Raw genomic sequence first — 14146 nt, forward strand, 5'->3', positions numbered from 1 at the left:
GAGATAAAAAGGGGAAAAGCCTGCCGTGTCGTGACGTGATGAATTGTACGCAAAAGTTGCGTAGGGTAGGGCAACATCCCAGTCTCGGTGGTCTGGCGACACATACATAGCGAGCATGTCCGTAAGCGTCCGAATAAAGCGTTCCGATAGCCCATTGGATTGAGGGTGGCATGCAGTGGTCAGTTTGTGCTGCGTAGAACAGGAACGTAAGATGTCGGCGATAACTTGAGACAGGAATTGACGGCCACGTTCTGTGATCAGTTGTCTTGGGGCACCGTGAACGAAGATAACGTCCCGTAGCAGAAAGTCAGCAACGTCGGTTGCACAACTTGTCGGTAGAGCTCATGTGATCGCATAGCGTGTAGCGTAATCTGTAGCCACTGCGATCCATTTGTTTCCTATGGTTGATACGGGAAAAGGTCCAAGAAGGTGTAATCCAACGCGGTAAAAGGGTTCTGTGGGTATGTCCAGTGGTTGAAGATGGCCAGCGGGTAGCAGTGACGGTGTTTTGCGGCGTTGGCATAACTCGCACGTGGCGACATAGCGGCGTACTGAGCGAGCAAGGCCTGGCCAAAAGAAACGGCTGCGTACGCGCTCGTATGTGCGAGAGACGCCGAGGTGTCCAGCTGTCGGCGCATCGTGAAGTTCAGCGAGGACACTGCGTCGGAAATGCTTAGGCACGCCAATTTGAAGGTCAGGTCCTTCAGGTCGGAAATTTCGATGGTAGAGGACGCCCTCTTGAAGAACAAAGTGGCGAACAGAGGCGTCGTTTGGAGAAGATTCCGTGCGGGTGATGAGGTCAAGGAGCACGAGATCCCGTTTCTGTTCTTCCCCAATGTGAACCAAGTTGGACACTGAGAATATGGAGCACCTCGTGTTGGCGTCAGTGTCATCAGGATCGTCGACAGGGTACTGGGTAAGGCAGTCGGCATCCTGGTGCATGCGGCCAGATTTGTACACGACCGAGTAGGAGAACTCTTGGAGGCGCAAAGCCCAGCGACTAAGCCGCACCGAGGGGTCTTTAAAGGTCTTTTCGATTTGGCTGCACCGGCGGCACCAGTTCAACGGGTGCAGCACCATCATCCTCGTTTTTCTGGTGCGGCGCGCGGCCTCTGCACGGTTCCCTCGTTTTGTCAAGGTGCAAGCGTAGTGCTGCACGAGTTCTCTGCCGGCCTGCACTCGCTCAAAAGGAGGTGCAAAGAAGTGCAGCATGGCGTGCGCCCCTTCCTCCTCCCAAGCTTAGAGCAGACGACGCTGCGTGTTGTTGTTCAGGGCGTGCAAAAGCAAGTTAAACTGCTGACTCTGACGGGTAATTGTAGCCACGTCTTTTCGGCAGATATTAAGGCGGACCTATTACATGTCTCGTGAGCAGAAAAATTCACCGTACATGATGGCAATATGAATGATACAAAAAAATGTAATAAAGATGTGGCGCGATTCGCGATGCTGCTCTCTCAGTTCGCATTTGCGAAATCGTGAACCTGAGGCGATAGGAAGTCTTCTAGAAATACTTTTGAGTTTAAAAATGTATTCATCAGGTGAGCGTGCGTATACATGTATCTTAATTGTTTACAAGAATTACCACATTCGTTCCCTATAGTCTAGCGTGAAGTGGCGACGCCAGTAAAACCCTTTGAACACAAATTTGCGAGCATACACTTTCCAAGATAACTGAACATTCGCGTCAAGTCGTCTTAGCGTCGGCCAAAGGACCTGAGATACTTTCGTTTTTTTTATGTTGTATGGCCTCGCAAGCACTTTCATAGAAGGCCGAAACCAGTGCAATTTTCCGCTGAACCAGTAAAGCGCCTCTAGATAGTCTGAACAGTCTCTTGAAGTTGCACTCATGGAACCTGCCGACGACGTTCTCGTACCCGGGAACAGGAGTTACATCTTCACGTACCAACATGCAGGCGACAAAACACATACACCGTCAAACTACGGTCCCTTGTCGGAGATCAGCAGACGACAAAGAAGAGGAAGTGATAGGGGGCTGCTGTCTCCGCAGCTAGCGCCAAGAAGTCCGTGCACCACTATCATCATGTACTTTTTTGTGTTCGATTGTCGCCATTAAAGGCATTTTGTTGCAGTCTCATGGATCCGTCTTTCTGGTGGCACTACGATTAGAAGGCCGACGTTCCGCAACATATGGTGCCGAAAACCCACGGGATAACGAGCGGATCCAACGACGTGGACAACGAGCGACGGCGACGATGAGTTTCTACTAGAAACCGCAGCCGGAGCAACCTGATCCTCATTGGAACCGCACCCAGGGAAGTAACGAGCGGAGCCGGCTACCTTACGAACAAGTAAGCCGTGATCCTAAGCAGACATGGACCGCCTGAAAGCGAAACGTGCTGCTAGGCGAACCCAGTCAACGAAAGTAATGAATGAGGCGACGACGTTGTTGGAGAGTGACTGCAACGACCGAACGGCGTTAAGCAAGGTTATCGACAAGCTCGTCGCAAGCCGTGACGAGCTTCGGAAGATCAATGCCGAGCTCGAGGAAGTGATTCCGGTAGAGGAACTTGAGAGGGAGTACGAGTCTGCGGCGAATTATGACGACCAGGCACTCGAGACCCTGACGCGCCTACGGTGCCGGCTTGAAGATCTCAGCCTCGGTAACACGCGACAGACTTCTCATTCGACGACGCTCAACATGCCGCCTGCCCCAACGACAGCTGCATCCCAGAGTTTCGGACCTCGTCTTCCAACGCTAACCATCAAGCCGTTCCATGGGGACTTATGTCAATGGACGTCGTTTTGGGAGAGGTTCAAGGGAGCTGTCCACAAGAATCCAACTCTGAGCACGACGGATAAATTTCATTACCTACACAACTATTTGGCAGGTGAAGCAGCAGCTGCAATTGCCGGACTACCAACCACGGAAGCGTGTTATGAAAGTGCTATCCAGCTGCTGAAGCAGAGGTTCGGGGACAAGAGCAGGATCGTACAGCAGCACTTCAGAGCGCTTCGTGAACTGCAGCCCGTGACCTCTCCATCGGATACAAGGGAGTTGCGAAGGCTTTACGACGCAGTCCAGCTGAATGTCCGCTGCCTCAACGTCCTAGACATCCCAACTAGTAGTTTTTCGGCGATGCTCAACGACGTTATGCTTCACTCTTTGCCACAAGAAATCATCGTGGCGTTCCACCGCCATAGACGTCTCCAGGATGAAGCACAAGGCACGGGACGCGCTGCTTCAGGAGAGGCAACCACAACGTCTTGCGAAAAACTTGAGCAGCTCTTGCGGTATACACAGATAGAGCTCGAAACGAGAGAGCAATGTGCTCCATCGACGTCCTCTACCAAGGGCAGCGGGAACAACAGAAAGCATGTGCCGTCATCTTCGGTTCTACATGCATCCGAAGAATCAAAGCAAGTACGGAACGAATGTTTCTTTTGCAAGTCTAAGAGGCATGAAACCGAAGCATGCAGCACTACCTTGACCATATCAGAGAAAAAAGACCGGCTAGCTAAATTTATGCGGTGCTATCGATGTACTATGAAGGGCCACCGCGCGAACGAGTGCCGGCGGAGGTTGGTGTGCGCGACATGCAAAGGCAGGCATGCTACAACGATGTGCGACCCAGTTTATCGTGCGACAAGAGGCGAAAAGTCACCCAACATGGTCTCTGCTGCTACTAAGCCGATAAAAGAAGAGTCACCGCGGTCGACTGCCGTTACAAGCTGTCAACTTGACGAAGCCGTCAACTTACAGACTTTCCGTTCTTGGATTGTCGGTTTCAACGAGACGTCTTATGTCAGAGGCATCATCGACGGAGGCAGTCAACGCACGTTCATTAAGGAAGACCTGGTGACACGGTTGGGACTACAAATCTTTAGAGAGACTTGCCTTGCGGTAAACACGTTTGCATCAGACGCTCCTTCTCGTGTGAGAAAGTGCAATGTCGTCGAGGTTCGCCTACGTAGCCAGTTTGATTACAACGAGCACGTCATCGAAGCCATCGCCATGCCAGTAAATTGCCACGACATCCCTGCCACGGCTATGGAATGCTCCTTCGCAGCCAAATTGCGAGAGCAAAATTATCGGCTGGCAGACGAGCAAACTGTGCCTAGAGAGTGTGACGAAAAAGGCAGTAGCCTGCTCATAGGATCTGATCAACTGTGGAAGATCGTGAGCGGTGACATCATACGCAGCACGGAAGTACAAGGATTGGTAGCGGTCGAGACCACTCTCGGATGGACGCTCCAAGGTCCTGTCACAAAAACGAGCTTCATAAGCGGAACATCCGAGGTGATGATATGCGTCCTGCGAGTCCAAGCTGAAGGAACTAAAGGATTGGAGCAAAACATACTGGAGTCATTTTGGACGTTAGATGCCATGGGAATTGCACCAACGGAAGCAACTCACGGGTGCTCAGACACCTTGTCTGTTTTCGAAAGTAAGATGACAAAGATCGGAAAAAGGTACCAAGTAGCCGTGCCACGTAAACACCCGATATCGAGATGCTACAAGACAACTACAGCGTCGCACTTACCCACTACGAAATCTGGTTAAACGTATCTCGAAGTCAGGAGGATTGCTGGAGAGATATGATACAGCGATTCGACAGTACATTGTTTCCGGCCACGCTGAAGTTGTACTTGACAACGAATCAATAGATGGCCCTGCGTACTACATGCCACACAGGGAGGTCATTCGAGAGGAATCACTCACCACCAAGCTCCTTCGAATCACAGCATGGATGCAGCGTTTTGTGTCCAAGGTTAAGTTCAAGACTAAGGAAGAAGGAGCCATATCTGCTGAAGAAATCTTGGCAGCCGAGAGATACTGGATCCGCCAAGTTCAATCTGAATCGTTTCCCGAAGAGCGGAGGTGGTTAGAAGAAAAACAAGGTTCACCCAGTAACTCATGGGTAGCACAACTACACCCATTTATTGACGAAAGCGGGCTTCTACGCGTCGGCGGAAGGCTAGCAAATCTCAGAGACAGCTGGGACGTGAAGCATCCATTCCTGCTTCCAAGTCGCCACCGTTTCACCGAGCTGGTATTTGCCGATGACCAGCGGCGAGTCATGCACGGAGGAGTGACGGCGACAGTACACAACGTACGCGAACGCTTCTGGATCCCGAGAGCGCGACAAGCGGCAAAGAAAGCGATCAACCGATGCCTGACATGCGTGCGTCTTCGCACGAGACCCACCGTGCCGCCGTACCCGCCGCTTCCAGCTTGCCGCGTCGAAAAGACGAAACCTTTCGACACTACAGGAATTGATTTCGCCGGGCCATTGTATGCGAAGTCATCCGAGAGCTCCGATTCCAAAATGTACATCGTTCTTTTCACGTGTGCAGTGACAAAAGCCTTGCACTTGCACTTGGAACTGGTCTCGGATATGTCGTCACCTGCTTTCATGTTGGCATTCCGGCGTTTTAGTGCAAGAAGGGGACTGCCAAGTACCATTTACTGCGACAATGCACTTACCTTCAAGAGGACGTCTCGGGAGCTACAAAAGATATGGAAGGTTATTCGAAAAGACGACTTCCAGGCTTATCTTGCAAGCCAAAGGATACAGTAGAAGTTCATAGTCGAAGCGGCCCCATGGTGGGGAGGCTGGTGGGAACGATTGGTCGGGAGTGTGAAGACGGCACTACGAAAAGTTTTAGGCCGAAGCTGTCTGTGCGCAGAAGAACTATAAACCATCTTGACTGAGGTTCAAGCGGTTCTCAATTCATGGCCACTAACATATTGTCGTGATCAGGCCAGCGAACCTGCAGCTCTCACGCCAGCGCATTTCCTAGTCGGCCAGCAACTGACGACGCTACCAGAAGGAAATACATTGTCAAAACCAGGAGCAAGCCACGGGGCCAAAGACTACCAGCGCCGTTTTCAACATCGACAGAAAATGATGGAACACTTCTGGAAGGGATGGAAACATGAGTATTTGCTTCAACTACCATCTGCTCATCGCTCACCCGCGCATCACTCAAGAAACTTAAAGGTCGGCGACATCGTGATTGTGGACTTTCCTAACACGCCCAAGTTATTCTGGCCACTAGCCCGGGTTCAAGAAGTGTACCCAGGAAACGACGGAGTGGTGCGCGCCAGTTTAGTGCGATTACAGGGAGGCAAAGTAGTCAAGAGGCCAGTGCAGAAGCTACATAGTCGAGAGCTAGATGTCACCACATTTGAGGGCCCGGATGATGTCGGAGATCAGCAGACGACAAAGAAGAGGAAGTGATAGGGGGCTGCTGTCTCCGCAGCTAGCGCCAAGAAGTCCGTGCACCACTATCATCATGTACTTTTTTGTGTTCGATTGTCGCCATTAAAGGCATTTCGTTGCAGTCTCATGGATCCGTCTTTCTGGTGGCGCTACGATTAGAAGGCCGACGTTCCGCAACACCCTAGTCAAACTCCTCCTCAGAGTCGTTGTGAGGGTCGCCATTGTCCGAATCGTCCTCGCTGCAGAGTCGAGCAGTTCCATACGGCAGCTACGAAGAGTGCCGCCGCGGCAGTGTTTTGGTAAACAACACCAGCGATACACGCCGCGTCGGCTGTTCGACCAACACGGCCTGCTCTTGCATCTTCGTTTTGGTGGTAGCCGCCGCGTGGTAGTGTCGCCAGTGTCGCGGCTGCACCGGCTGCACCTGCACTTGCTGAACCGGCGCTGCGCGCTACAGCACCGCTTCGCACCGCCACGGCACTTTCCAGAACAAGTGCAGGCAGTGCAAGCCAAATCGAAGAGACCTTAAGAGAGTTCAGCCAGCAGAGCGCGTGGTGGTCGGTAACGACCGAAAACGGGCGCCCGTATAGGTATGGCCTGAACTTGGCGACCGCCCAAACGAGAGCCAAACACTCACGCTCTGTGATTGAATAATTGCGTTCGGGGGCGGATAAGAGGCGGCTGGCGTATGCAATAACGCAGTCGTGGCCACGTTGGCGTTGAGCAAGCACGGCGCCGATGCCATGACCACTTGCATCCGTGCGGATCTCAGTAGGGGTAGCAGGGTCAAAGTGGGCCAAAATTAGAGGAGTAGTGAGGAGCGCGATGAGATTGGAGAACGCAGACGCCTATTCTGAGCCCCATGTAAACGGGACGTCTTGCTTGAGGAGCTGCGTAAGGGGTCTAGCTATATCCGCAAAATTTTTCACAAAGCGTCGAAAATACGAACACAGTCCGAGAAAGCTGCGGACATCCTTCGCAGATCGTGGAACAGGAAATTTCTTGACTGCGCTGAGTTTCGCCGGGTCTGGCTGTACTCCGTTAGTGTCCACTAAATGGCCAAGTACTGTAATTTGGTCGCGGCCAAAATGACATTTTGATGAGTTCAGCTGCAGGCTAGCACGACAGAAGATGGCTAAGACGGCTGAGAGGCGTTCTATGAGTTTCAAATATCGGGGAAAAAGCAACGACATCGTCCAAGTAGCACAAACAGGTGGACCATTTAAGTCCTCGGAGCAAAGAGTCCATCATTCGTTCAAAGTGGCCGGGGCGTTACAAAGGCCAAAGGGCATGACCTTGAATTGATATAGGCCATCGGGGGTGATAAATGCCGTCTTTTCACGATCCATATCGTCCACCTCAATTTGCCAGTACCCGGAACGGAGGTCGATGGAATAAAAATAGCTAGCACCATAGAGGCAGTCAAGGACATCATCTATTCGTGGCAGAGGGTAGACGTCTTTTTTTGTAATTTTGTTTAGGTGGCGATGATCGACACAGAAACGCCATATGCCGTCCTCTTTGCGCACTAGCAAGACAGGGGATGCCCAAGGACTGCAGGATGGCTCAATGATGTTCTTGGCGAGCATTTTGTCGACTTCAGCTTGGATAATTTGACACTCAGTCGCCGACACGCGATATGGGCGCCTATGAACAGGAGGGTAGTCAGCTGTGTTGATGCGGTGGGTTACACCAGCAGCTTTTCCCAATGGACGGCCGCTGAGATCGAAAACGTCGACGTAGGACAGCAGAAGCTGGTGGAGCTCGTCAGTCTGCTGCGGCGTTAAGGTAGAGGCAATCATCGACCGTATGGCGCTGTCGGGACAAGGATTGGATTGTTGCTGGGCATGGGGATCGGACGGAGCGGTCACTGTGACAGCAGCTACCGCGCTGTCTTCTAAGGTCGAAAGTAATGCCAAAGAGATGCCTTGCGGGAGCACTTGCGGTTTCAAACTAAAATTGACAACGGGAAGGCCCCTGTGACAGAAAGAACGCTGCGTGGTAGTGTAATACCACGACTTATCAGGACATCGGTGATAGGGGTCAGTACATAGTCGCTGTCGGGAACTGGTGGTGTTGAGACAAATTCGACATAGGTCAGTGTTTGGGGTGAGAGGCGAGCGTATCCGGCAGTGCAGAGGCGACTCGGCCGGGGCACAGGAGGGTCGATCATGGGCAAGTGGAGACGGAGCGTACTGGCCAAGCAGTCCATGAGGGCAGAATGCGCAGACAAGAAGTCGTGGCCTAGGATGACGTCATGGGGACATTGTTCAAGGACGGCGAAGAGGACAACTGTGTGGCGATCAGCAATGCTTACATGAGCGGAGCACATTCCCAGGACAGATGCTGTTCCGCCGTCGGCAACACGGACAAATGGAGTCGTCGCAGGTGTGAGAAATTTCTTGAGCTTGCGTCTAAAATCAGTGTTCATAACGGATACTTGAGCGCCACTGTCGACTAGAGCTGTCACAGGCACTCCGTCGACTGGTACGTCCACCTCCACCAAATATGTTACGGAAAAAAATACACCATCTCCCGCTAAAGGGGACCTTGAGGCGATGCGAAGCCGGAGCACTTGCACGATCGCGTTCCGTTGGCGTTCGTTGGCCATGCTACCGACCTCGCGTCGTGGAACGCCAAGAGGGACGCTACGCGCGTCGTATCTTCCATCTAGCCTGGCCGTTAATTCTCACAGGGCGAGCGGGGAACGCGGTCGACAGGCGGGCGAGAGGGGAGCAGCGTAGGAGAGGAGAGAGAAGGGAAGAGGACGCGCATGCGCTCGAGCTCATCGCGGCGTTGTGCAGGAGAGAATTTCGGCATGTCTAGCCCGCGTTTCAGAGGAAGAGTGAAAAGGGGGAGGGGTGAAGGGTAGGGGAGAGGGAAAGGGGGAGAGGGGTAGAGGACAGGGGGGAATGATGAGGGAGAGTGGAGAGGAGGTGTGTGGAGAGGGTATGCCGATGCGCAGTAAGGGTGGTCACGCCGCACGCCACCACCAGATTGAGCTCGACCTTAAGATACTTCGCATCTAAAAGACACCAACTCAGAGGGATACGTATCCCTGTATTGTTTACAGCTTAGGCGAGCAGCGCAAGCGACGCGAACAGCACGCGTCAGTCTGTCTGTTTCGTCCTTCTCTTCGTCTCCTTGGCCGCGATGCCGCTGGTACGTAGCAATATGAAACTAACGGTACCGCCGCAAGAGCCCCATGGCCGTGGAATGTAAATCATTCTGTTCATAACGTGCATGTCATGATTTTCTTGTTATGACCTAGATCAAGAAGGGAGCCGACGGATGGATACACGTTATAGATTTCAAAACAGGAGAAAGTGCCTCAGATCAGGCTGGCCGACGTTTCGATAGGGGACCTATCTTTGTCAAAGGCGCCTTGTCATCCCTGGCGTGTTAGTTTTATGGGGTTAGTGATGACGTCATGTCCAGCGGCGGCGCGTCTGTCGCTGTTGGTAATTGATGCCTGGAAAGAGAGAAACTCGAAAGCAGAGGAGTAAAGCCCTTGCCACATTTCAAGAGAGTTTGCAAACACGTTCGGGTCTGCCATGTCAGAGTTAATGGTAGCTGCAAAGAAAGGAAAAAAAAGGAAAAAAGGGGGGGGGGCGGTTACAACCAAGCGAGAGGGCGAGTGCAGCCATCACAAAGAGCTGCAGAAGGTGGTGAGGAAGGGAACTACAGACGGGGAGGAAAACCGGGAGGCTTATGTTTAAATGTCCGCCAAGGAGCTGCAGAAGGTGGTGGGGAAGGCAGCTACAGACGACAAAAAAAAAAGGAAGGTACTCGGGCGGCTTACGTTTAAAATGCCGCCTGCCTACTTTAAGTGATATTGAAAGGGTTGCCTGAAAAGCAAGCTCCTGCTTAATGGGTGAAGTAATTGGCTGGCATATGCATCCAGTGTCGTCGGTGGCTTCCAAAAATTGGGCGCCCGTCAACTAAGAGGGGAAAAAAGAAAAAAAAAAGTTGAAAGGAACGAGGGGCGGCCGGGGGGGAACAATCGGAATAAGACTCGTAGAACTTCCTGAGAAAGCGAGGGCTGTGACAATGCTGGCCAGAAGCGGCCTTTGGAGCGCGGAAAGGGGGAAGGAAACCGTGGTTCGGATTCACTAGAAAATGAAAACATCTTAAGAGAATAATGTCTACACGTATCTGCACATTTATACATGCAAGGTTAAGAGATATTAAAAAAGAATATTGATAGTGTATTATGGGAGCTGGTCGGGATTTTATTTTGCGAATAGGTTAAGGTTTTTGAAAGCTGAGAGTACTTCATGTCTCTTAATAATATAGGAATCATGCTATGGCTTTTAACGATTCCAAATTACCACGAGCTAGATTTATTCCTGATGGGTGTAGGGATTGAAATTTGTGTATCAAATACGATTCCATGTATTTCCTCTCACGTGGTGACCGGAAGTTTGTTTGTAGAATGTAAAGTTTGGCTTGATCGAAATTGTGGTCTTGTTGATTGAAGTGGCTGGCTACTGCTTTTGGTAAGTTGTGCTTTGTGTCTGCGCGGTGGCCGTTCAGTCTTACATGAATTGGTTGTCCAGTTTCGCCTATGTACTGTTTTTTTACAGGTGGCACACTCAATGCAGTAGATCAGGTTGTTTGAGGTGCACGTGAAGTTCGATGTTACCTTGTGAAGGTAATCGGATGCTGTGCTTTTTACGTTGGTGGCTGGCTGTATATGTTTGCACGTAGAACATCTTGGACGCCCACAGGGTCCAGACGTTGGTGTAGTTTTTGTTGCGAGTTTTGCATGTACGAGCATATCTTTAAAATTGGCGTTGCGTCTGTAGGCAACCTCAGGGCGTTCGGGGAAGATTTTTTTAAGTCTCTGGTTGTTTGTTAGAATCGGATAGTATTTTGCGAGGATGTTGTTTATGTTCGGAAGTGCGTTGGAAAATTTTGTAGTGAGAAGAGGCGTTGTTGTTGTTGTGGTTTTAGGGCGTGGTTTGAGTGTCTCAGTGCGATCTAGTTTTAGTGCGTCCGTGTAAGCCTTATGAAGGAACGCGTTTGGATGGCTTCTGTTTGCTAGTGTTTCTTTTAGGGTAGTAAGTCTGTTTACGTAATCCTGATCCTCTACGCATATGCGACGTAACCTTGTTGCTTCGCTCCGTCCAACCAACAACACAATAGATGAATTCGAACTCCACATAGACCTCACAGAATTTTCACGAAGAATACGCATTAGACACTTTTTTGCAGATAACGATGGAGCAGAAACAGGTACTACAACGCTCAGGGCTCAGTCTACTTGGACTCCCGAACCAGAACAGGCAATTGAACTCGACTTATATCATAAAGCTATCACTACAGAAATCATTAATCAATCGAAATCATCTAAAATGCCTAGGAACATGACTTATTCGGAGAGTCGCATCATCTCTAACCTCAAGTCGCGCGAAGACATTATCATCAAGGAAGCAGATAAGGGAGGAAGCATAGTCATTTGGCCAACACAGAAGTACAAGCACGAGGCTTACAGACAACTCAATAACCCAGAACACTCCGCAAACTAGACAACTAGACAACAGAACAATACACACTCACAATCACTAACACACTTAGATCCCTCCTTGCTGATGAATTAATAACTCCATCAGAATTCAAGTTTCTGAAACCAAACAACAAAGCAGCAGGGCGGTTTTACCTACTCCCCAAAATTCACAAAGTACCATCCGCCGAATTATACACTGCCAATATTCCAGGGCGCGCAATAGTATCAAATAGCAACACCCCAACCGAGAGCCTCTCCGAATTCCTTAACCACTTTCTCGGGGACATTCCGAAGACATTCCCGTCATTTGTACAGGACACCCCACACCTACTGCGAATAATAGAAGAGATTAATAGCAAAGGCACACTACCACAAAACGCCATCCTCGTCACAGTAGACGTTACCGCTTTATACACGAATATCCCGATCCCAGAGGGCCTAACCTCAATAAAGCAAACTTTAAATCAACATAATGTACAGCATTCTACTGAAGTATATTTATCATTACTCGAACTAGTACTATCACACAACTATTTTGAATTTGAAGAAAATTACTACCTTCAAATACAAGGAACAAGCATGGGCACCCCATTCGCACCCACTTATGCAAACATATTCATGGGAATTCTGGAAACAGACTTCCTGGCTCGCTGCGCAGACAAACCCCACACATACCTTCGGTACATTGATGACATACTGATAATATGGGGTCACGGCAGGGACAATCTAGCTAAATTTACATCATTCCTAAACTCCTTTCATCCAACGATAAAGTTCACGCCCGAGACCTCAGCTGAGAGCATCAACTTTCTTGACACAACCATATATCTTGAGAATGGTATATTAAAGACTACGCTGTATAAGAAACCATTTGACAAGCAACAATACCTAGATTATACTAGCCATCACCCAAAACATTGTAAACAGGGCATTTTCAGGAGCGAAGCAACAAGGTTACGTCGCATATGCGTAGAGGATCAGGATTACGTAAACAGACTTACTACCCTAAAAGAAACACTAGCAAACAGAAGCCATCCAAACGCGTTCCTTCATAAGGCTTACACGGACGCACTAAAACTAGATCGCACTGAGACACTCAAACCACGCCCTAAAACCACAACAACAACAACGCCTCTTCTCACTGCAAAATTTTCCAACGCACTTCCGAACATAAACAACATCCTCGCAAAATACTATCCGATTCTAACAAACAACCAGAAACTTAAAAAAATCTTCCCCGAACCCCCTGAGGTTGCCTACAGACGCAACGCCAATTTTAAAGATATGCTCGTACATGCAAAACTCGCAACAAAAACTACACCAACGTCTGGACCCTGTGGGCGTCCAAGATGTTCTACGTGCAAACATATACAGCCAGCCACCAACGTAAAAAGCACAGCATCCGATTACCTTCACAAGGTAACATCGAACTTCACGTGCACCTCAAACAACCTGATCCTACTGCATTGAGTGTGCCACCTGTAAAAAACAGTACATAGGCGAAACTGGACAACCAATTCATGTAAGACTGAACGGCCACCGCGCAGGCACAAAGCACAACTTACCAAAAGCAGTAGCTAGCCACTTCAATCAACAAGACCACAATTTCGATCAAGCCAAACTTTACATTCTACAAACAAACTTCCGGTCACCACGTGAGAGGAAATACATGGAATCGTATTTGATACACAAATTTCAATCCCTACACCCATCAGGAATAAATCTAGCTCGTGGTAATTTGGAATCGTTAAAAGCCATAGCATGATTCCTATAATATTAAGAGACATGAAGTACGCTCAGCTTCCAAAAACCTTAACCTATTCGCAAAATAAAATCCCGACCAGCTCCCATAATACACTATCAATGTTCTTTTTTAATATCTCTTAACCTTGCATGTATAAATGTGCACATACGTGTAGATATTATTCTCTTAAGATGTTTTCATTTTCTAGTGAATCCGAACCACGGTTTCCTTCCCCATTTCCGCGCTCCAAAGGCCGCTTCTGGCCAGCATTGTCACAGCCCTCGCTTTCTCAGGAAGTTCTACGAGTCTTATTCCGATTGTTCCCCCCCGGCCGCCCCTCGTTCCTTTCAACTTTTTTTTGTCTTTTTTCCCCTCTTAGTTGACGGGCGCCCACTATTTGGAAGCCACCGACGACACTGGATGCATATGCCAGCCAATTACTTCACCCATTAAGCAGGAGCTTGCTTTTCAGGTAACCCTTTCAATATCACTTAAAGTAGGCAGGCGGCATTTTAAACGTACGCCGCCTGAGTACCTTCCTTTTTTTTGTCGTCTGTAGCTGCCTTCACCACCACCTTCTACAGCTCCTTGGCGGACATTTAAACGTAAGCCTCCCGGTTTTTCTCCCCGCCTGTAGTTCCCTTCCTCACCACCTTCTGCAGCTCTTTGTGATGGCTGCACTCGCCCTCTCGCTTGGTTGTACCCGCC

The 14146-nt window shown here is 49.8% G+C and overlaps 1 protein-coding gene across 1 annotated transcript; it reads left to right on the top strand.

Annotated features, from left to right (window-relative positions):
- Nucleotides 1-2386: 2386 nt before the first annotated feature.
- On the top strand, nucleotides 2387-3252 carry LOC119376294 (uncharacterized; the record flags this gene model as incomplete). Its single annotated transcript, XM_037646193.1, has 1 exon — nucleotides 2387-3252. A coding segment is annotated over exon 1 (866 nt), but the record flags the coding sequence as incomplete, so codon positions are not given.
- Between the last annotated feature and the right edge of the window lie 10894 nt (nucleotides 3253-14146).

This window comes from Rhipicephalus sanguineus, unplaced genomic scaffold, assembly GCF_013339695.2.
Source record: "Rhipicephalus sanguineus isolate Rsan-2018 unplaced genomic scaffold, BIME_Rsan_1.4 Seq1152, whole genome shotgun sequence".
Taxonomy (NCBI): Eukaryota; Metazoa; Arthropoda; class Arachnida; order Ixodida; family Ixodidae; genus Rhipicephalus; species Rhipicephalus sanguineus.